General features: G+C 44.1%; 1 protein-coding gene across 2 annotated transcripts in view; it reads left to right on the top strand.

Moving 5' to 3' along the window:
• The window catches only part of XAB2 (XPA binding protein 2), a 711,598-nt gene that overhangs the window by 66,440 nt on the left and 621,147 nt on the right, over positions 1 to 24,011 (top strand). For both annotated transcript variants that reach the window (XM_069603869.1, XM_069603870.1), the window contains exons 3-4: positions 464 to 587; positions 16,129 to 16,326. In XM_069603869.1, the coding sequence (XP_069459970.1) occupies positions 464 to 587; positions 16,129 to 16,326 (322 nt within the window). The remainder of the gene's footprint in view (positions 1 to 463; positions 588 to 16,128; positions 16,327 to 24,011) is intronic.

The raw sequence follows: 24,011 nt of genomic DNA on the forward strand, positions 1-24,011 counted from the left end.
AAATCTTATCATCTCTCTTCTCCTCCTCACCCTTCTGCCTCTTAGCAGGCTGTATGGTGTCAACAGTTTCAGGGATCTCTGCCATAATTATTAGGATAAGTATTCAGCAGGCACAGGAGCTCAGCACTTAAGCTGCAATCTCTGAGGCTGACAGTTTTTTCATGTTAATGTTTTTTTAAATATTCTAAAACAATTACAATATTTCAAATTTGTTTAGACAATCTAGGGTTGGTTTTTTTTGGATTCTGTACACCGTTCTTGTTTTTCTTCTTTGGGGTGCTGAAAAGGGTTGTGTTCTGGGATTATTGTAATGGCTGTATTTCATATTTGTACGTATTGTTGTTGGTCTGCACTTTAGTGCAAGCTGATAAAACTGAAAAATAAATGCACATTTTGAATTGAATTAATGCACAAGGTGCTGTAACTTTCCTTTCATCCATTCTATTGAATTTTATTTTGATAGCTACAAGTTATGGTACAATTACCTGAAGCAACGACGGAAACAGGTGAAGATGCGGTGCGTGACTGACCCAGGTTTCGAGGAGGTGAACAACTGCCATGAGAGGGCATTGGTCTTCATGCATAAGGTAAACATAACACGAAAACAGGATGCACAAGAGTCTGTGCAAAGTAAGGAATAGAGGAGCACTCAGAATGGTGGAACAGCGTATGGTGCTGCTGGACAATTGCCGCTTCTTTTTTAAATCTGTGCATGTGGTTGTAGGGACAGCTTGCCATATTGATGTTTGTGGAAGTGGATGAGTAAAGCTGGATTACTAGAAGTAATTAGGAGGCCACCCAAACTATGATGGGCAGGGAGCTGTGTGTAATATAATAATACAAGAATTCCAAAGGGAAACAAAGTTTCCCAGTAATGATGACGTGAGCAAAAGGCAAGGCAAGGTAAGTGAAGCTGAAAGCTTAACTTCCCTTCGAAAAGTCAGGACAGAATCAAAAACAGATCAGAAAGAATGGGGTCAATTAGGAAACTATGGAAGCAAAGTTTAAAAAAGAAAATCTTTCCCAATAGGGTGCTCTGGTTTGATTGATATATAAGAAATTCAATGGGGCAGGCAAAACCGCTTTGTTTCCTACTAAATCCTGCCTCAGTATTATTGCTTTTAATAGAGGTGTTCTATTTTATTGGGGATGACCTCGACTATTTGCATTTACCTGCCCTTGAATGTTGTTAATCCTATATAGATACAATACATTTCAATGTAATCTTGGGTTTGCCTTCTCCTATACACACTGCATTCTCTTCACTTGGTCTTACTTTAAAATAGAGTAAACTGCTCGGCTGTTGTCCATCTTGGAATGGGTGGCTAGGTCTGTTAACTAGCTCTTAACTAAGCCCAACATATCAAGGATAAGTTGAAATGTGAGTAAAATATCTGAGCGAACTATAATCTCAGCTACTGCAGTCCTCTGGATAGGACCCAAGTCTTACTGTTTTTAATAGAGACAAGCCTCTTCATTGGCTAACCTAGACTAATTTGTATTGACCTATTTTTAAACATTTATTTTTCTGTGTAGCAAGAACATTTAAATCTTAATCTTGTCTCTTCTTTCGGCACAGCACTCTCACTACCTTGCATTCAGTATCCTCCTTGAAAGAAAAGGAGGCCTCTTGGAATGTGTTTTGGTTGGTCAAATCATTTGAATTAGTGAAATAATATGAATTCAACAACGCCTAAAAGGGACAAGATGGCAGATCTGCACTAAAGGCTTATCTAAGAGGCACCAAATGAGTATGAATAGTTCTCCTCTGCAAAGGTTTTGCATTTTGCACGGTTTTGCACCTGTAGTCTCAATTCTGTCAGGGTTCTCTTGTTATGAAGGACTTCATAACTGTTAGGATGGACTTCTAGAATTGGGCCTGGTTGACAGATTTTAGGAGGCATACCGTAGTTATCAGTGCCCCAGATAAGATTTGAAAGTGGAAGTAGTTTACAGAGTTTATTTTCAAGTTATGAGCAAAATACATTTTTAGGGAGTAAGAATGTATGCTCAATTCCCAATGGGAGTATTTTATTACAAATGTTTTAACTGGACAACTGACCTGTTTTTGTAATAATAATTTCTTTGCACTTAGTTGTTATTCATGCACTTTAAAAAGATACAGGTTTACTTCTTCTGATCAGGCATTCATTATAGTAGTCTCTTCCTGTGGGATTACTGGTCTAAACATATCCATGGAGCTGTGTGGGTGAAAGCAGGGGCACATGGTTCTACATGTCGATTTACCATTTTTTGTTGGGGAGTATTTTGCGTCCCTATTTTTATTTTCTAGGAGTATTTGCTTATTTTAGGGAGTAGAATGGCTGATATACCCTTATCTGTAGGGCTGCTAGCTATAGTGAACATGGCGACTCTGAGAAGTTAGTCAAAATCCAATCAAGGTAGCAATGGAGAGCAGACAAGGCTATCACAGCGGCTAGACGTGCGGCATGTTACTCCAGGCGTTCAGCCCACATTGCCTCATCGACCCTCACTGCTGTCCATTAGACTATCAGCCCAGCCTGGACCACTGGCCAGACATTCCACATCAGTTAAGATACTATTGGCTAACCAGCCAACACTGCACCCTATCTGCCTAGGACCATTCATTCTGAATCGGCTTCCCCACCCACTCAACTCATACTACTTCTACCCTAACCCTCGTATGTGCACTAGCCTATTCGGCCCGACGTGCCCCCTGTGCAATATATATATTTTTGTACTGACATTTGATAGTTGCATCTAGCCTATGTGTGCCCTGCAATTTGATAGCGACATTAGCCTATGTGTGCCTGCCTTGTGATAGTTGCATCTAGACTGTGTACCCTGTAATTTGATAGTCGCATTTAGCCTAAGTGTGCCCTGCCTTTTGATAGTTGCATTTAGACTATGTGTGCCCTGCCTTTTGATAGTTGCATTTAGACTATGTGTGCCCTGCATTTTGATAGTTGCACTTAGCCTATGTGTGCCCTACCTTTGCTAGCGGCATTAGCCTATGTGAGCCCTGCCTTTTGATAGTTGCATTTAGACCATGTGTGCCCTGCATTTCAATAGTTGCACTTAGCCTATGTGTGCCCTACCTTTGCTAGCGGCATTTAGCCTATGTGTGCCCTGCCCATACTTTGCAGGCCCACCCTGAACCTGCCTATCCAGCCACTAGCTATAACACAACTGTCTTACTCGGCATGCTAGTTTGTGTTTGCACTTGCCCTATGCCGAATTCTGTGCCCTTCCATGTACTAGCCTAGACCAGATCCATGCCCATTTTGTACCTGACTAATTCTATTCCTACCATGGGCCTGCGCCTGTTCTAGACTGTACTAGCTCTATGCCCACACTGTGCTTGAACTTGCCCTCCGCCCACCATATGCCTCATTTAGCCCACGGCCCAATTGCGGTTGAATAAACCAACTTAGCCCCTCTCTACCACACTATACCAGATATAGCTATGATAGACTGGATATTGTTCATCATGTTCCCTTTCTGCCTTGTCCAAGTCGACACACCCTGCACAGGCAATCACTTCCTCACTCTCAGAAACAGTCTTGCAAGATTGGCAAGTTCGAGACATTACCTAATCCCATGTCCAACTCCATTCCTCCCACTCACTCCTCCATTCCCCTCACACTTCTAGCCATACCCTCAGCTTCAATGACCTCACACTTCTAGCCATACCCTCAGCTTCAATGACCGTAACACAATAGGTGAGAAAGAGTCTCCTCCATCAACTCACACAGATGACCTGTTATCACTCCCCAAACTCATAGCTAACTCCAAAACATATCCCACTTTAGGGAATGATAGGACGCCCGCATAAGAGCATGTACTAAAGTACTCTGCCACAGCTCTACTCCCACTACCCTGCCCTCCAGACCACCCAAACCCGTGGACTACGGGAAGAATAAAAATAAAAAGACAGCGCCATCGATAGCAATAAACACCAACAGAAATCCTAATAATCCCCCCGCTCAAACAACCAATCATGCTCCCATAAAGGACCCCAAACTTCCCATCAGCCTCAAAAATGCCCTCATTAATGCCCGATCCCTAGGAGCCCACGCTATTGAAATACATGACCTAATCAACGAACAAAATCTGGACTTACTAGTAATCACAGAAACCTGGTTACACCAAGCTTCTGGACCACTGCTAGCACTGGCTATCCCACCAGACTACACCATTCTTAGAACTGACAGAACCATCTCCACAGGAGGAGGTGGTGCCATCATAGCGAAAAATACCATCCAAATCAGATCAAGCTCTATTGAAACTATCGCAGGATATGAACTACTACTCACCATGAATGCAAATACTACAATCTATATTGTGGTAATCTACAGAACCCACGAGCACTAATAGCCACCCAGAAACAGACATCCCGTTATTACTCGCGCCCATCTTAAAACCTAACACTAAATGCATAATCATTGGGCACTTGAATCTTGGATTCAATGATGACCAAGACCTTAAAGCAGCCACCCTTCACCTTGCACTAAAAGACATGAACTTCAGCCAACTTGTTAATGATCCCACCCACATCAAGGGCAGAACCCTTGATTGGATCCTCACCCTCATTACCAAAATCACCATAGGCCCCATTACTCCACTTAGCTGGACAGACTTTTTCTGCGTAGAATTCACTCTCATGAGTGATGACCCCTGCCCTCCTAAGGCCAAAACAATGGACACCACTGAAAGCAGAAATCCCAGGAAGCTCACTATAGAGAACTTTGACCCCACCATGAACAAAACACTAGAAACCTACTCAATCTTCAGTAACAATCCCACTTCCATTGCCGAGTATTACCACAAATGCCTCTCCATTGCTATCGATGTAGTAGCTCCTATCACAACTAAAACACGACATGTCAATAGAAAAACCAACACCTGGTTCAACGAAAAACTAGTCGCCCTAAGAAGGAAGAAACATTCTCTTGAACACGCCCACAGTAAACTCATCACCCCTGACTCAGCCAAAGCTTTCAGGATGCCACCAAAACCTACAAAACAGCCATCATCTCCCACAAAGCTAATTCCTACAATGCCCGCATTATCAATGCAGCATCTGACTCTAAAGAACTTTTCTCTATCCTTGGAGAACTAGAAAACCCCCTTCCAGCCGAAACGCCCACCAACGCCAGCAAAGAATGGTGTACCACCATACAAGATGCACTTGCCTCCAAAATTGCTGTGCTCCAGAACAAAATAATCACCAAAAGACTACTACTAGCAGATAAAAACTCCACCACCCGTAACCCCCTCCCCGCCAACAGCGATGACCCCAATCCTTTATTCCATTTCACACCAGTCACCCAAGAACTTGTATTTGACACCATCTCCAAACTAAAAGCCTCTAATTGCAAAGGAGACACCGTCCCTGCCAAACTAATCAAAGTATGTGCCTCCACCCTGACCCCCACCATTACCAAGTTTGTCAACTCTTCCTTCAATTCCAATACAGTTCCAGCTTGCATTAAAAAAGCCTGGGTTACCCCGCTTCTAAAAAAACCAAATCTAGGCCCCACCATTCCGACTAATTATCGCCCCATAACCACGGTCCCTTTCGTACTCAAAATCATTGACAAACTAGCTTATAATCAAATCCAAACTCACCTGGAATCGCATCAGCTCCTCGGCACTAGACAATCAGGCTTTAGGTCGAACCATAGTACAGAAACAGCACTTTTGGACCTTAAAATCCAGATGGATGCCATTAGAGATACAGGGAAACTCTGTATACTCCTGCTTCTGGACCTCTCTGCAGCATTTGATCTGGTGGACCATTATAAACTATGCACTTCACTCGCTCAGGATTTCAACTTTTCCAGCGAAGCCACTGCATGGGTGAATTCCTTCTTAACCTATTGCACATCCAGAGTGTCCATAGGCAGAGAAGCGGCCAACCCCATCCCAGTCCCCATAGGAGTGCCCCAAGGATCATGTCTCTCCCCGACTCTGTACAGTGCGTACACCAAACTCCTTTTCTCCGCATTAGACAACATGGGTGTCATCTACACCAATTTTGCGGATGACACCCGGAGCCTCATACCACTCACAGGTAACTATGACCAGGACACCGCAACCATCAACAAAATTAACGTCATCATCCAAAACTAGATGGCACTAAATAGTCTCTGTCTCAATGACGAGAAGACAGAAATCCTCATCGTAGGATCCCCAGCTAAAATAGCGGCTCTCCACCCAGATTACTCAGCTATTAATATCGATGGCACCTGTATTCCAGTGCTGAAGCAAGTGAAAACATTAGGAGTCTACCTCGACGTCAGTCTTACTATGACTAAACATATCAACGCGCTAGCCTCCTCCACGGCCTTCACTTCCAAACTTATTGCTCTCTGCTGAGAATTTCTGACACCAGCAAACTGCCTTACCTTGGCCAGGGCCTTAGCACTATCGAAATTGGATTACTGCAATGTATTACTACTAGGCACATCCAATACCAACCTCTCCAAAATGCAACTTAAAGTCCTAAGAGCAGCCTTAGGAATAAAAAAATCAGACCACATTTCCAAGACAAGGACGGACGCTCCCTGGCTTCCCATCAAAGCAAGAATTATCTTTAAAACACTTTGCATTGCACATAAATGTCTGACCAAAAAGGCCCAATTTACCTTAACAATACTCTTTACCCAAAAAGAATACACCAGATCACTAAGATCCAATGACAACCTCCTATTGTCACCCACTTGTTACAAAACTACTAGAGCGGGAGGCAGCAGCTTCCCTGTTCTAGTCCCTAAACACTGGAACACCCTCCCCATTAACACCAAAAAAGAATCTTCCTTTCCTCGCTACAAAAGTTGCTAAAAACCTGGTTATTTAACCAATATTAGCACTCGGGGATATTCCTCCGTGAAAGTGTAACATGCCAGTGAAATCTGTAAACTGTAAATATTGTTTATCTTGTTGTACTAGCTCGCCACCTGTGTTGTAATTTATACTCTGTAACAATGTATGACCAATCTCTAAGCTGTCTTGTAACCAACGCCGTCCTACCTGAGGGTCTGGGCGTGTAACAAATAAAATAAATAAATATCCTAAGTAGAGTTTGAGTGGGGTCGGAGGGCCCACAATGAGTCCACAAGGTGAAGCACAAAATAATTCAAGTTGGACAGAAATGTTTAAAAATACTATATTTAATCTAGGCCTCAAACACACACTAAAAAATGAAAGAAGCTGGTGATATCGCACAACACTCAATAATAAACATTTATACACCATAGGTTCTTAAAATGCATTTAATTATCAATAAAAGAAGGTAAGTGATGCAGTAAGAAACATGCCCTAGCTTCAGATGTCCAGCCCCTATGAAGAATGGGCCTTTTTGCCCAAAAGACGCAATGCTTCCCCCTAGAATATATCTGATGCAGGTGAAGTACTTGTTTTGGTGATTGTTGCATCTCATCTCTTCTCTTGAACAAAGTTACTCGTAAGTAAAAATGTGTTCTTATCTTTCTGGTTTCATTACTCAGGTGTGACGACCCAAAAGCAGTGTAATGGAAGAATACAAAGAGACTTGTTCTCAAGGTTTATCCTGTGGTGGACAGGGGGAGACAAGTGCTATGCGTTTACTTATCCCCCTGACTCCAATTTTCCCTGGATTGGATGGGTCAACTGGTGGTCGCTGGAGGTTAGGTTAGTCTTCCCGCCGTTGGTTTCAGTGAGAGGTGCCCAGGAGTTGTGGGTGCAAGGATCCATCTGATCGCGCCCTGGAGCAGAGTGCAACCCTTGGCGATGTACAAATGACCGATGCAGACCTCTTCAGGACACTCCACAGGACAAGTGAAGGCAAGTTCCGGTGACGGCCACCGCACACAGACAACGGCAGGTGTCCTTTGAGTTACTGTTAATGAAGAATCTTCGAGTGCAGGATCCCTTCAAGTTGGGAGACTGAAATTCAATAGGCAGGTGACATGCACCACGAGCTGGCGGCCACCAAAGTTCCTGCTACAAATGCAGAACAGCGATGGTTCTAGCGAGGTAGCTCAATAGAGTGCTGGTTAGTACACAGGTTGGTCAAGGCACACTTTGAAGGCTCAGGACGGCTTGATCGAAACACATCGAGACTGGTTGGTCCCACCATTCCAGGGTTTGAAACACTACACAGGGCCCTTGCAGATCATGTAGTCCAACTGGGCTTCCTGGGCCAGGCGCAGGAAGGTATGCTGGGCCTCTTCAGGAGTCTTTCTTAGATCTTCAGTTGGCTGTTCTACTACAAGGGCTTCTTGGCTGCAACGCTGATCTGAAGAAATGACTGCAGGAGTCCTCTTCTTATCCCAAATCCAGCCTGGAAGCAAGTCCAAGCCCACCAATGGTAAGGATTGGCACCATTCAAAAAGCCATGGCTTTTACTCATACCCCACACCCAGACCCTCTGGCTCCAGGAATGTGGAATGGGACCAGACAGTTCCACCCCCAGTCAGAGCCACACACAATCGCACAGGAATCCCTAGCCCTCAAAAACTGCTTCTTTCCCGGGCAAGTGAATAACCTTAAATGGGATTTCCTGACCTGGCAGGCAGGAAGAAGGTTAAACAACAAGATGTTCAATGAACATGCGAAGATCTCGTGGCGTGGCCATTTTAGGGCACTAGCCATGTTTGGTAGCCATACGTAGTAAACGCAAATGTGCACACTAGAAGTAACTCAAAAATGATAGAAATATAATTGCTGCCACCAGCGTGTGTTTAGGGACATATAAAGTAACCAAAGAATTCCAAGTGTGAAAGACGAGGGTGATAAGAAAAGTATCCCTATGGCATTGCATTGTAAGATGCTGTGGGCCATGTTAAAAGGTTACAAAAAGATCAGTTTACCCATAACAAAATGAACAAAAGCCCACTGTTGTGAACATGAAGGCTTCACTTTACTGTAAAAAGTCAGGACAGGTTCACAAGCAGAATGTTTGGTGATCCATAGAACTATAGACAAAGTTGCAAAAATAGAAACTTTGCTAACAATAATGCCGGACAAAAATATGCTTACATCCTCACCTTTGCGTCTTCCCCTGTTGGGAGAGTATTCCATTTTCGGAGTTTCTTTTACTTAACTTGGAGTCTCCTAAACATTTTGCTGGGTTTCTTGGTTTTTAGACTTTTTCTGTTAGAGGTATTTCCACTGGAGCCACCACACTTACCCGCCTGGAGTTGTAGTTTGTGGCGTTTAGCCCTTTAAATATTATATTGGTTACTCAGCATTGCTGTTCCTTGAGTACCTTGTTTTGTACCTGGGTAAATTCCCTCACTGACGGTAAATAGGCTGGTGGCAGTAATACTTTCTGTTTTTGGCTACCCTATGCTGAACCTTTTGATCTGGTTAGTCGCCACATTCAAAAGTTGCCGTTGGTTTACTAATTAATTTTAAAATTCTCCACTCTTGCTGTTTCTTTGTGGCCTTTCCTTTGTTTAAATGTGTGAACAATTTGACCATCTGCACGGGGAGAGTGCTTTCGCCTGGGCTTTTTTGATTTTTTAATAATGAAAATGAATGATGGGAGATCAGCCTCCGAGAAATGTGCGAGGCCATTGCGAGCACATTTCATCTACTTCCCGCACAAAACACTTAGTCACATGTACTCTGGGAAAAGACAGCCTTCAGTCGCTGTCTTCCCCGGTCATATTCAGCTGGAATGTGACAGCCCCGGGTAAATCAAAGCATCTTAAGAAGAGGGAATGGCACAACTTCCTCCAGCCATGGGCATCCTAATTTAAATATCGAAGGCTCCATGGATCTGCATTCCCTTTGTCTAATCCGGCTGGTGGCAGTGCATACTAATGAGATAATTGAATTAAGCTTGAAGGGGCTTGGTTGCCGGATGGACAACAGGAAAGGCGGGGCTAACGTCCCTTTGGTATGCAATGTGTCAACTTGAAACTAGTTCCCACCTCTCTGTATGAAAGGCAGTGAATGGCATGTCTGGGTCCAGCAGTTACTGTAGGTGTCCCTGCAGAGCAGACGCCTTTCAGAGGGGAGAAGTATGTGATTTGTGGGAGACAAGAAGTCTGCTCTTGCAACATAATTCAAGGGAAACCTGCGCTTTAATCAAGAGTCACAGAGGGCTCAATTAACCAGAGAGAGACTTTGATCTACAACAGACAGGAAGATGGGTGGGACTTAGGTATATGTTATCACCCCTTGTCTGTCCTGTTGCAGAGCACTCTTGTCCTGACCTCATGCATAACAGAAGATTGTTGGTGGGGACCCAGGATTGGTTCATTAAGGGAGGCTTAGCATGCACCAATCTTTGGGGCCCATTTGGCTTTAAATGAGGGCTCAACCCCTCATTTAGCAGATCATAGGACGACTTTGAAAGGAGTAAGTAGAAGGACCCAGTGGGACCCGGGCTGAAGGTACAGCCCGGACAGCCTGCAGACATCCCTCCAGCCTCGCATGCCGAACTGCCTGCCACCTGGTACTCGCAGCTGTCTCCCGCCACTAACTCTGTCTCAAGGGCTGCGAAGCGCCCTGGAATCGCCTCTACGCTGTCAAGCACCAAGAACTTTTTCAGCACCAGGTACCTTGTGTTTCTGCCCCCCTGGTCCTTCTCTGAAGGCCCCTAGAGACAGTTACGATCCCTTGCCCCCTTGGTGCTGGAACCGAAAAACCTTGTAACGTAAGACTGATTACATTACCAACTACCCTCCTGTCAGTATCCAGAGTACATCCCTTTCCTTCGTGAAACTGTCTGTCATCTGTGTTCCTTTACAGGGTGGCCGTATTTGTAGTGTGCTAGAACTGTCTGTTGTAGTAATAATAAAGTAGATATTTTTATACAACCTTGACTGGACAGTACCTTTTTATCATTGGGCAATTGTATTTTCTTTGTGTTGCAACTAACCAACGACCCACAACCTTGCACAGCTAAGCCTGCTGTCCGTCTACGTTACCAACATTGGACAAGGAGGTCTTATAATTCACTTGCATTCCAATCTGTGCGTATCCCATCTGGTGTGCTAGTGGTGTGGGGTTGATTGATGATTTAGAAACAGATATTCATCCCAGACCACTGGTGCCCCGGAAGTTGATTTGTCACAGAATGGTTCTTTATAGTCTGCAACATAGAGACCCAAAAGACTTGCTGTCTGTGTGGGTCCAGTTCTTGTCTCAAACTGTTTGTTCCCAGACCTTAGCGAAGTGGGTGTTCACAATTGCTGTTGTGATACTTTCATAATTTGATCGCCATATAGTTACTGCACAATGCTGATCTGGCTCACTGTGCTATCTGAAAATAACATTTCCTAGTTTGTTATAGTTATCACGTTGTTTTTATTAATCTATTTTTGAGATGGGGTTTCTACTCATAAGTATATTGGTTCGTACACACGCTCAGCAGAAGCACGTTAAGCTACATTTCCCTTCACCCGAGTGACGAGCAACCCCATTATCCTTCACTATCCCTCACCATTCAGGCATGAAAGAATCTCTAATGGTAAACAGCCCTTCATCTGCCCCACTGCCCATAGAAGGTTCCCATCTAAATGCCCTAACTCGGTTTATGAACGCTAAAGGATCTTGGTCAATGATAAGAACCCATCACAAAATTCATCTGAACAGCTTACGTAACTCTAAATGTAATGCTTAATTTCTGCAGTTGCCTTCAATGGTCTCTTCCTCTATAAAGCCAGACTTCCATATTAAACGTAGGTTGCACTACTTAAAGGGTACTCTTATCAATGCCATTTCTGCCTTTGCACATGCTACCAACCTACACCTATTTCTGACTGTAATGTCGATATTTAATTTTTAACTGAGACCTGGCTTATTGCGGTTTCTGGTTGGGAAAAGTTATGTATGGCGTTTCCTTCTTAGACTTTAATTACTGAAGACCAAGTAGGGAAACTTGTCGGCGGTATAGCTGTCTTTAAAAAAAGGATCTTAAGGCCGCTAATGGTAAGGATCTGCACCATTCAAATTGGCAGGGACTGTTCATTTATGGATAGACTACTGCCATCACTTCTACCCACCAACAGAACAGCATGGCTAAGATGTGGATTGGGACCAGATAGTCTTAGCCCCACATCTGGCCAAGAACACATACCTCTGCTTTGCCCAGAAAACCCAAGGATTGGTCTCGTAAAGGGCTTTCCTTATATGGTGTTTCTGGACCTGTGACAGCAGTAAGAAGGCCAATGGGGAAGATGGACAATGGAGAAGATGGCCAAATCAAATGCGAAAGTTGAAGCAAGACAAATCAAATACCAATGCAGGATTCGAAATGGCCAGGAGCTGGGAGCTATTAAGCTCCTGGTTATAGGCAAGGGGGGCTTGGTTAGCTTGACAGCAACAGGTACCAGGAGCTACACTTGACTCCTCGGGCTAATGGTGCAAAACACACATGGCTATGTGATATTAACTGTGTAGTTTGGGGAATGGGTTCACAGGAGAATAAAGGACATCCCTAACGGGCATTTAAATCATATTGTATAATATACAAATGGACTACAAGTTAAAGTGTGCATCTTGCGCTCATGTTACATTCGCTGCGCGCTACTGCTGACTCCTGGTTCCCCACAGGAAGCTCCTGCTTAACGGGTGATGCCTGATACCCAGGAGCTGCTTTTTGCTAGTAGTCAACAAATCCTAATTTCAACCCCTGCCATGGTAGAAGAATATCCTCTTCTACTATTAGCCGTCTTGGACAAATCATGCACAAAAGACAGATTAAAGCAATGTACCCCTGCCGCACTTCACGGTAACCTGATGTGTGCACCCCCCTTGTACAAATTGACCTTAATTGCCCAACGACATGTACCTTGCATGCTTGACACAGGAATATTAGCTCTTGTGTTTTGCTTGAGAGTCCCATTGATCCAGGTAATGCATTGAAGTACCCCATGATAGAAAGAGCAGCGTGAGCACTGACCGTATATTTGCATCTAAGAGTGTAGATGAAGGCATCACATGTGTAGGTAAGTAGTGGAAAAGTTGTGTCTGTTAACTTGTCTTTGATGTGATCAGATTGAGTTAGTAATTTTTGGGCAATGTTTTCCAGCAATAGTTCAGCAGTTTCATGAGCTAGCCTTCAGTATTTAGCAGTGTTTCAAAACTGCCAATGTTTAAACTGCTGCTGAGGTAGGACCTGTTGTCCAGGAACAATAAAGCAGCTTTAAGGTGCAAGGGACACATTAAGCATCTTTAAGGCGCAGAAGGACTATTTATTTATTTTCATTCAGAGAAGGGTAGTCCCTCGATTGTACAATTGTGAGTTCATCAACATGCATTTTATTAGAATTTTTCAGCGCTGGCTTTACCCAGTGTACCTCGGTGCGCCTTATATGGTTCCAAGGTTGAAAAGGTGACGGGTGTAATAGAAATTACAAAATATTTTCTGAATAGGATAATTAGGTTAAACAACTGGTAGCATGGGCGGTGGGCAGGGTTATGTGTGGAGAAAAAGGTATGTTTTGTGGCTCTTTCTGAAAGTGATGATTGTTAAAATGGATTTCTAAACTCTGGCCTGGTGCAGAGAGTTAAAAAGCCACCCCGGTTATTGTGAACAGTGGATGCTTTGGGAGCTGTAGCTAAACCAATCAAGGTAGTAGGGAGAGTGGCCAAGGCTCAGGAGAAGTGAGTTGGTTCGGCGGTCCACAATGAGCCCACACAGTGAAGCAATCAAGGATGAAACTTAGACAGCAAGTATAGTAATACTACATTATTGGTTAAGAAACGCACTAGAAAAATTAATTGAGCAGGTAATACTATCCCACAATACTACTAAAATGCAACATTTATGCAGTCACAGTCCATGCAGAGTGTACAATTTGCCCCCCCCCCCCCAAATACCTGAAAGGAAAGGTATGTAATTAACAATTGCACCAACCGTTCACAATAATAGAAATACTAATTTGTAAAGTCCACCCCGAAGTTGGAGATAAAGTTAGGGAAATGTTCCAGTGGATGTAAAGATTGGTCCAGAAGACTGTCCAAGGAGTTTACTGGTCAATAAAAAACGTTTCTATCTTTTGGATGGCCTTTGTAACAAGTGTTACCGAAGCCAAGAATCAAGGTTCTTCACAAACGTTTAAAGGGTGGAGAAGGGGGCACCAGTAAGTATTGTTACTGCTCACCACCCGTATACTGATATTTCCTCAGACTTGGCAGGTCAAATGAGGGTCCCTGGAGGTAGGTTTTCCTGCCTCTGGATCCAGTAGCCGATCCCAGGAGCTGCGGGTGCAAGTGAAGTTCAGGTTTGGTCCAGGAACAGAATGCAACCTTTTCCAGTGGACTAATTGAGCAAGCACCGATGCTGGACATTCTACCAGACGGGGGATGGCCGTTTCCAGCGATGTCACTGCACATGGCTGCTACGGGAGTCTGCTACAGCAGTTTTAATCTGCAATCTTAGCTCGAGGGCTCGCAGCAGCGAACGTGCACGTGCACTAGCGGAGTGTAGTCCCGTGAAGGTGTGCAGTCTGTGCAGTCCATGCACATTCGCTGCTGCAAGCCCTGGAGCTAACATTGCAGATTAAAACTTCTGTAGCAGACTCCCGATGTTACCCAATTCTGGATTGTTCAATGAGAAGCGCCCTTGCTCCATCAGCACATATAGAGGTAGATTTATTCTCCTGGATTAAAGCATTTTTTCAACATGCGTACTTCTTGATGCATTCCAATTGGTTACCTGGCCTTGTTTGGTTCATCTAATTAGATTACGAAATATGGGGTTAGAAGATTAACATTGTTACCCAAAAAACTTTTCTGTCCTGACAAAGGCCTGTTCCAACAAAAAGGGAAGACCACCACATGAATGTGGACTATCATACTTTTAAAGGCCGAAAAACAGTGTGTCGACATCACTTTTATTTATCCATTGTTTCACTCTTAGTGAATAGGAGGGTGATAATCAATAAGCACCCCACGGGGATGGTGCTAGGTACCTAAAGAAAAGACTGTGAAGGAACACAGAGATATTATAGAACTCTCAGAAAATGTAACAAACACGACTGTGAAGTGTCATCATTACAAATAACCCTAGTCCAGTTAAATCCAGGCAATAAGTGTTGATGTGATTCCGTTTTTTGTTCTTCAGGTATATTGTGTAAGACGCTGCTTCGAAAATGAGGCTCTTACATCTATCTGACCTTCTATAAAATAGATGCAAGGGTTTGAAAAACTTTATGGTATAATATCATACGCCAACAATAAACTAACCCAGAATGAATGCTATTGTGTACTATGTAGATTGCTTTGTTTATATGTTTTGTATATATGTATAAATTAGTTGTATAGGCAACCAGAGTAATTACCTACATATATATCTTTTTTGACTAATATATATTTTAGGGATAAGAAACAGGGCGGTTTCTTATGTGAAGTGGTTTGGTTTGGAGTGACAGCAGTTAGCAACTCCCGAGGTTTGTGCTTTGCTGGGATCTGACTATTAGTCGCAAGAAACAGGAGCAGGAGGAAGCTTGTGGTTCACCCCTTTTTGTGTTCAAAGTAGGAAGAAGGCCAAAGAACCAAATGACTAAAGAACAACACAAAAGCTTGTGGCACGGCCATGTTACGAACCTAGCCACAGTTAGTAGCCAAACACCAGAAGGCTAACTGAAAATATAGTAAAAATAGGAAAAACGTAACTGCTGCCACCAACATGTGTTTAGGCATATTTCAAAGTAACCAAAAATCCTTTGAGTGTGAGTCTAGGGTGATACAAAAGTATCCCCGTTGCACTACATTGGAAGATGCGTTGTGAAATATGAAAACGATACCCACAACAGAGAACAAAAAGAAAAGGGAAACATAGTTTCCCAGTCTTGACAGTCTGAAGGACTAGTCAGTTTCGCCATAACAAATGAGCAAAACGTCAGTGGAGTGAAGCTGAAGACTTCCCTTCACTGTAAAAAGTCAGGACAAGGTGAAACCCAAAAGCAAAAGGTATGGGGGCCCATAGAATATGGAGGAAAATTTGCTCATAGAGAAAACTTTCCTAACAATTATGGAGGGTGAAGTTTGTACGTGCAGAAGTGTGAGTTCCATGCTGTGGGTTCTCACTGGGTAAATGCTTGTTTTTGTGTGTGCATGTGTGTGTGTTAGTTTGCAGATAGAATTCTGTATTTCCTGGTCTGGATCTTACCATGTTGTTTTTTTTTTTTTGTGTCCACACAGATGCCCCGAATTTGGCTGGATTACTGCCACTTTCTCATGGACCAGTATAAGATCACTCGCACTCGCCGTACTTTCGACCGTGCTCTAAGAGCATTGCCAATCACACAGCATCACCGCATCTGGCCGCTCTACTTGAAGTTTGTACGCAGGTATCCACTGCCAGAGACGGCTGTTCGAGTCTACCGGAGGTACCTTAAGGTAAGCCGAGAGACCCTGACCAGAGGATTTGGTTACCGGATAGATGGACAGAGAAGGATGTAGGGGTTAACGGCAAACTGTACGAAATCTCTCAAGCTTGGATGTAGAACTGTAGCGTGTGTGTTGTTCAATCAAATGGTAACTAGTCTTATTGAGTGTCTGCGCAGGTTTGCTTTTATTTACGTCTAGCACTGATGCGCCTGCAAATAACAAATGTTTAATTGTTCACATTCCGCACTTTTGGTCATCATGAATTTGTGCATTTTGCTATTGCTCTGATCTGTATAAGTGGGGGCGTGGCTACGAAGCCATAGAATAGGACATGCTTTTCTCGTGTCTCCTGTGGATCATTTAACATCCGTTGTTGCACAGGAGCTGCAGCTAATGCACTTGGGATATGAATGAAGCCACAGATGGGGGAAAATGCATGGAGCACCAAGATCCTATTACTGTGCCAAACCGAAGCGGGCAACTGAAGTTACAGTTGCAAGAAAAGTGAAAAGCTACCGCAGCGTAAGAAATAAAATGGAGTCTGCCTTGGAACAAAGAGGGAAGCATTGGAGCCGAAAGGGGAGCGCTGCAGCCGTGAAGTGTAACATCCATGGGCAGCTGTTGTTGCAGCAAGAAACACTGAATAGCAGGTGAATAATCCCTGTGAGACACAAAGCCCAAGTAGAGCTGCAGTGGATCGAGGAAGATACAGCGATCCGGGCTCCAGCACCGGAGCACGTAACGGAAGGATCGCACGCCCATTGCGGGAGAGAAAGGAATAAAGACCCGCCACCGTGGACAAGAGCTATGGAGGCTGAATACTGAATCTTGTCAGGACCCACGGGATGCCAATAGCGGGCATGTAGATGGATTGAGTTTCCGTAGGGAAGTTACAGACTCAGAGTCTGGACGAATGGGGCTAAGTAAATAAATTAAAATGCTGCTCCGACACAGACAAGATTACAGAACAAAGGGGGCAAATGGGCCAGGTTGGGCTCGCGCAGCCAATCGCACACAAACACGCAGTAAGCGCAAGCATGCCAGGAGCGAAGGGAAGACTTATCAGAACGGCTACAGTTGCTAGAGACGACGCGGGCAGCTCGCGCTCTGACAGAACGAAGGACAAGATGACAGGCATTATATCGGGTGTGGAGACGAACAGTAACAGCTGGAATCAAGTCAGGGTACAATGACTGAAGCCCAGGGCGGAAGGGTGGGCACCTGTAATAAACGCACACATAAGGAGCAGCGCTGTGAAAGAAATGTCCCAGTAAATGGACTGATCCAAGTCACTGGATACAAGGCTGGCTATACAACCACAACAGCAGCTCAGGAATGGTGACATGATATAAGGGCAGGACCTGAGACTCGAGAAAAGTTAGTTGTATCGAACTCAGTGGAACATTTCCACTCGGGGTGCATACCTGTATAGCATAAGGAACAGATAGATAACCGGACAGTGATATTAGATGGGACAGGGGATCAATAGAGCAACTACTGCAGCTTACACAAACTATAGAGGAGGTGTGCTGACTTGAAACACCACACATCGCTACAACAAGGGAAGTGCTATCAAGAACCTTTAAACTATAGTGAACAGCTGGTGGGATAGTGGGCACAACATTAGCTGCACCAGAGCTGGAATCATACGACTCCTGGTGGTGGCTGCATACATACGCACGGAAGAGGACACAGGTGCCCAAACACAGGACAGAGTCTACAGGCGGTACGCTTGACGCTCCACAAGGGTAGAAGGCACGCAAATAAATAACAAGACTGGTGGTAAAGAGGACACACGTAATGGGACAGAAGAACGGATGATGTCTAAACCGAACAAATCTAAGGGGAAACAACCGTCAATAGACCTTTTTGCCAAACCAGCTCAGATGGGGGAAGCAGCAAAGAGAGTACCGCAAGAAATACAAGGAGGAACAGGTCCGACATGGGATGATCATCAGATCCTGGCAGCCACTGTAGAGCTCAAGCTGTCATGGGAGTTCAAGATTGACGCAGCCATCACAGAACTGAGTGGACGCTCACCTTCTGAGACAAGATGTTAGGGCACTGGCCGAACGTACAGAAGGACTAGAAAAGCGGAGGTAAAGACAAACTCAAGCACATGTAACACCAATGCCAAGGAAGTCTCCAAACTGCAACAACAGGTGCGCAACCTGGAGTGCAGGGCAGAAGAAACGGAGGGACGAGCGCGCAGGAATACCATATGCATTGTTGGACTGCCCGAAGGAGAGGAGAACCCGGACCCCACGTATTACATCGAAAATATGCTGTTGCAAGAAATAGGAGGCGGGGCACTTACCCAGGGGTTTACAGTGGTTTACAGTGGAGAGAGCGCACAGAGCCTTGACTAAGAAACCACCACCAGGAGCCCCTGCCCGGCTAATCATCACCAAAATATTAAACTACAAAGACAGAGAAAAGATCCCGGAGCACTTTCACAAGGGGGGAACAATAAATAGAGCGTCAGCGACAATCACAGCTTACCCGGATTACACTTTCCTGGTGCTGAAGCAACATTTGAGCTATGTGTCGGTTAAAAGAAGGTTGAGGGAGTCTGGCTTCAAATACATGTTGTATCTGGTGAAATTGAAGGTCCTACACCAAGGCAGAGCGTTTTTTTTCGAGACTCCGGAACATGCATCATAGTGGATGGACAAGAGGAACTGCCCAGCAGGAGCGGATGACCAGACAGAGAGCGGAGAGGATAAGTGAACATATATTTTCCCTTTTGATGTAGTCTTGGACAGAGTTAACCAGGCGATATAAGGTTGTATAAGTGACATTATCCTTGAGACAAGAGTCTGACTCAGGATCTGGGACATGCTTTTAGACAGTGCAGTTAATGTGGGTGATGATCAAAGCGCTGTCATAGACTTTGGGACTAGAATATAATGCAGAATGTGATAAAACGTACGCAAACTGAGCGTACAAAGGTTAAGCATACAAATGGTGCAGTACACTATTGGCCGAATACAGGAGACACAGGGGCTGCTCAGAGAATGCAGCACTAGGAAACACGCTATCACCCCCAGTCGTTCGAGTAGTTGGGATACTGATAGTGCGGTATCCGCCCGCTCAGCGCTGTGTATCGGCATTGGACCGAGAAAGGGACTAGATGCGGGGGAGCCTGAGATCTAGGGATGGAGCTGGGCAAAAGTTATGGACGGGTGGGATGAAGGGTGGGCTGGAGGGAGGGGGGGAGTTGGGGAAACAGGTGGGAGGTTGCTTTAAGTTGGGAGAGTTAATGGGGGACGAGCCTACAGACACAAGCTAGGTAAGAAGATGAGGAGGGTGGGGGCAGAGACGGGAGGAGTAGGAAACGGATAAGATGGGTGAAATAAAGATAGGAGCTTTGAATGTGAGAGGGCTCGATAAGAGGAAGAGGAATATCAGCAAAATACAGTGAAGGCTGTGGCTAAAATAGAAAACAATATGGTATTTTGAGCCAAGCTACCGTTGACAATGATGGGAAGAGTGGCACTGATAAAGATGGTGGTACTGCCTAGATTATTACACTATTTTGCTAGCATCCCACATACAATACCTAAAAGATTCTTTTCAAAATTACAGAGCATATGCAGGCAGTTTACCTGGCATAATTCCAGGAACAGAATAGCACTATGGAAGTTACAAAACTCGTATGAGCAAGGGGGCATTAGATTACCAAACTTTGAGGTATACTATCTGGCTGGCCAACTCAAATTTGTAGCAAAGTGGTTATCGGAAGATCAAATGCTACAGTCCAAATTGCTAAGTGCCGAATGCACCCCCTAATTTCTGAATGAGTGGATGTGAACCTGAGAGGGAAGATATGGCGTCGAGCTCACCTATTAATGGAGAACCCGTCCCTGTGTTACCCGCAGATCCCTCTAGTAGCGCTAGTGGGAGTGGATGAGCAAATGAGGCTGAACATTAGAAAAAAGTGGGAACCAGTGGGTATAGCGACGATGGGAGATGTGTGGTAAAACAGGGAGTTGAAGGAGTTTGATACATTTGTGGAAGACAAAGGGTTACATCAGGGACAGCATACCACGTATGCTAGGCTGATCAGGATAATCAAAGGCAAGTGTCCCAAGACAGTGCTGGCCCGACAGCCGGAGGCAGCCATAGAAACGTTTTATGACGTGTCGGAGGATGGCCATGAAGTCTCCCGTATATATGGGTTGTTGAAGTCTAAGGTTGGTAAAGAGGTGGTCCAGACAAGATTAAATTGGGAAGAGGAAGTGGGGGAAGCAATGGAAGACGGGCTGTGGGTCAGAGTGCAAGGATACCATAAAAAGGTATCAAACGCGTGATTGCAACAGATTCAATTATACATCACCCATAGGGCATACATTATCCCATAAGAATATAGCTAACTTTAATAATGCAGATATTCAGACATGTCCGAAGTGTGCCAAAGTGAATGCAGGGATGGTACATGTGTTTTGGTTGTGCCCCAAAATAAGAGGTCTGGGGGGAGGTAGCCCTATACATGGCGGGAAAAGAGATAAAACCTGAAGTACACTCAACGTATGGGTGCCTGTCGGGGGGGGGGGGAGGAGGTTCGGGGGGGGGCTTCCTCAGGTCCAGAAAAGCTAGACACCTGAGCAAGCTTAAAGACCTGCCGTATATACTGGCCAAACGCAGAATAGCAATGGGATGGAAAGCAAACATGAGACGGTTGATATTTGTCTGGTGGCAAGATCTTAGAAAATGGGCGAATGCTTAGACCGCGGTATGGCAAGAGGCAAAAAGCAAGGGGGAGAGGAGGAAGCAGATACGTTGATTGCCTGGAGACAACTGGTAGCAACACTATTCGAGCCAGACCGAGATAGCCCGAAAGAAGGTAGCCCTTCAGAGGAGGAGGAGGAGTAGTGGAGGGAACGCCTGGAGAAGATGTTGGAGAAAAGACGATATGTGGTGAAACATGAAACTGTACGTGAGTGTTAATGTGTACAATAACTTATTGAGCTGTATGGTTGACATGTTGAAAAACTCATAAAAACTCTGATCTGTATAAAGATTCACAACCAGTGATAACATGGATGACGTGAGCATGATACAACCACACTGTATCTGCCGTGGTAATCGAAAAGGACTGAATTGGAACAAGGAAAACGGAGTTATTGCTATGTTATTAAGAGTGTTCCCTGCACCATAGTACTGTACGTGAACAAGCAGCCGGAGGGCTGTGCGTTGTACTGCGTTATCATTTTTTACCACTTGTGATCTGGATTAAAAGACTTCAATATTTTTCTGTGTTATTTTTTTTTCACCACACAGCACTTGCACAGAGGAATTTGTGCAGCGCCTCTGGAGTGTGATCCTAAGTGTACTTTTGTGCTCTTTTTCCTGCTTCCAATATATATATATATATATATATGTGTGTGTGTGTATATGTGTATATATATATATATATATATATATGTGTATATATATATATATGGAAAAAAGGAGGAAAAAAAAAAGGAGGAAAGGGCGAAACGCACTCCCGCAGGCACATAGAAACAAGTGCCGTGTTCAGTGGAGGGTCGGAGAAAAACACTGCAGACACAGTGATAAGTTAACTGATGTCTTTAATGTTAGTCCAAAATATTAAGCACACAATGCACGACACAAGGCAGCACATAAAAGACAGACAGCAGGACACCTAGGTAGGGCAGCTTGCAAACAACGCGTTTTGCGCTAGACTAAGCGCTTGATCACGTAAGGGGGAGAGAGAGTTAGGCAATGATAAATACAAACACCTACATGGAGTCCCTTCACTATGTCAGTGGTACCACTTCATACAGCACATGAGGGAACAAAGGTGGCCATGTTGGAAGGGAGTGTGTATATATATTAAAACAGAGAAATGAAGGCGCAGTGCCTCAACAAAACCTCGGTTAATGATCAGTCATGCAAAGTAGGACTGACCAAGGTATACAGCATAATAGGAAACATAATAGTATCAATATACCTATGTAATAAGCTGTATGAGGGCCATATTCGACATATATGCATAGTGCATAAAATAGTAGTATGAAGGCCACACAACATAGATGATGTAATAAACCACACTCAAGATAAAGGAACCAACATTGGAAAACACCCCATGCAGATGTACAGACAGCCTCATAAACAAGCAAGCCATTCCCAATAACAATACAATAGCAATAGAAACTGGTCAATCACAATGAGATATAAAATAGAATTAAAAACAATGGAGCTGGACTGAAAATGTTAGAAAATGTCAGCATGATTATACAGCCAGCAAAGTGCAAAAGGCAAAAGCTACATCGACAGATGTCAGTTGTACAGTGCAAATAGGCAAACGGAGCAACAAGGCATCTAGGTGCCGAACCAACCTTAAATTGAGAGGATGATTTAAAGTGCAAGTGCGTCAGCATGACTGTGCAAAGTCAGCAAAAAATAGCTGCCATTTCATCAAAGTGCAAGTGCATCAACATGACTGTGCAAAGTTAGCAAAACATATCTGCCATTTCATCAAAGTGCAAGGGCAATAATGGCGAACCATAATTTGGAGGTACATGGGGCCAACAGCTAAAAGCAGCATGACACATCCAGAACACGCAGTCAGCTAGACCAGTGACATCAAGACATTGAGAAAAAGATAAACAATGTCAAAGTGTAAAGGGAAGGACACAAATATATAGAAAAAGAAGCTGCATGTGAGCGGCCAAAGTTAACAAGACATAGACCAGAAAGTACTCCCCCAATATTGCAAAATAATCAGCTAAAACAGGCAGGTAAGGAAAGATAAAAAATAGAAAAAAGTAATAATATGTGTAAAGACAAATTTTAAATCAACAAATACCTGCACAAAACCAACAAACATGAGGCAGGAATACCAAAAATTAAAGAGCGTCCTATCAGGAAAACAAGATAACCCGAAATGAAGGAAAACAGAGCAGAAATGGCAGGAAAAACAGAACATAAATGCATTTAGGCACAAGATTAGGTACCCAAGAAAGTATACAACTCCTCGTCTACATTATGCCCCCTGGGGAATTTAGTGTCAAGATCCAAGATATATCTGGTTTCAAGTTGTCTCAGCCTCAGAACGCGATCACCACCCCTAGGATGCGGTGGTACATGGGCCACAGCAAAAAATGTCAGCATTTTCACATCGTTGTTATGTTCTGATTTAAAATGTTTGGCCATGGGGTATGTTGGATAAGAATTCTTAATGGCCCTTAGATGTTGCAGAATTCTGAGTTTTAGTTTGCAGGTAGTACTGCCAACATACCAACGCACAAAAGGGCACGAAAGTACATAGACAACGAAAGTGGTGTCACAATTAATTGAATGACATATTAGTTGCTGCGTTTGTGTGATAGGATGCTTTACATTTCATGCACTTGGTGAATCCCGTATGAGAAGCTGGAAGCCATGTGTTGGAACGCTGGATCTTGCCCACATGGGGTAAGAAACTGGACACAAGTTTGTCCCTAAGGGAGGGAACACGTTTATAGGTCAAAGATGGACGGTTGCCCAAAATGGGCTTCAAGTCATTATCAAGGGTGAGAACATGCCAATGTCTTGCCACAATTTTGCGAATGTCATTAGATGAGGTATCAAATGTGATGATGAGTCTAGGATCTTCATTGGGCAAAGATTTGTGACCCGTATCATAAAGTCCCTGGACATGCCTCGGGCTTGAAGATATGCCGCTTCAATCGTTCTTTTTTGGT

Source organism: Ambystoma mexicanum, chromosome 3q, assembly GCF_040938575.1.
Source record: "Ambystoma mexicanum isolate Mex_15411 chromosome 3q, UKY_AmexF1_1, whole genome shotgun sequence".
Taxonomy (NCBI): Eukaryota; Metazoa; Chordata; class Amphibia; order Caudata; family Ambystomatidae; genus Ambystoma; species Ambystoma mexicanum.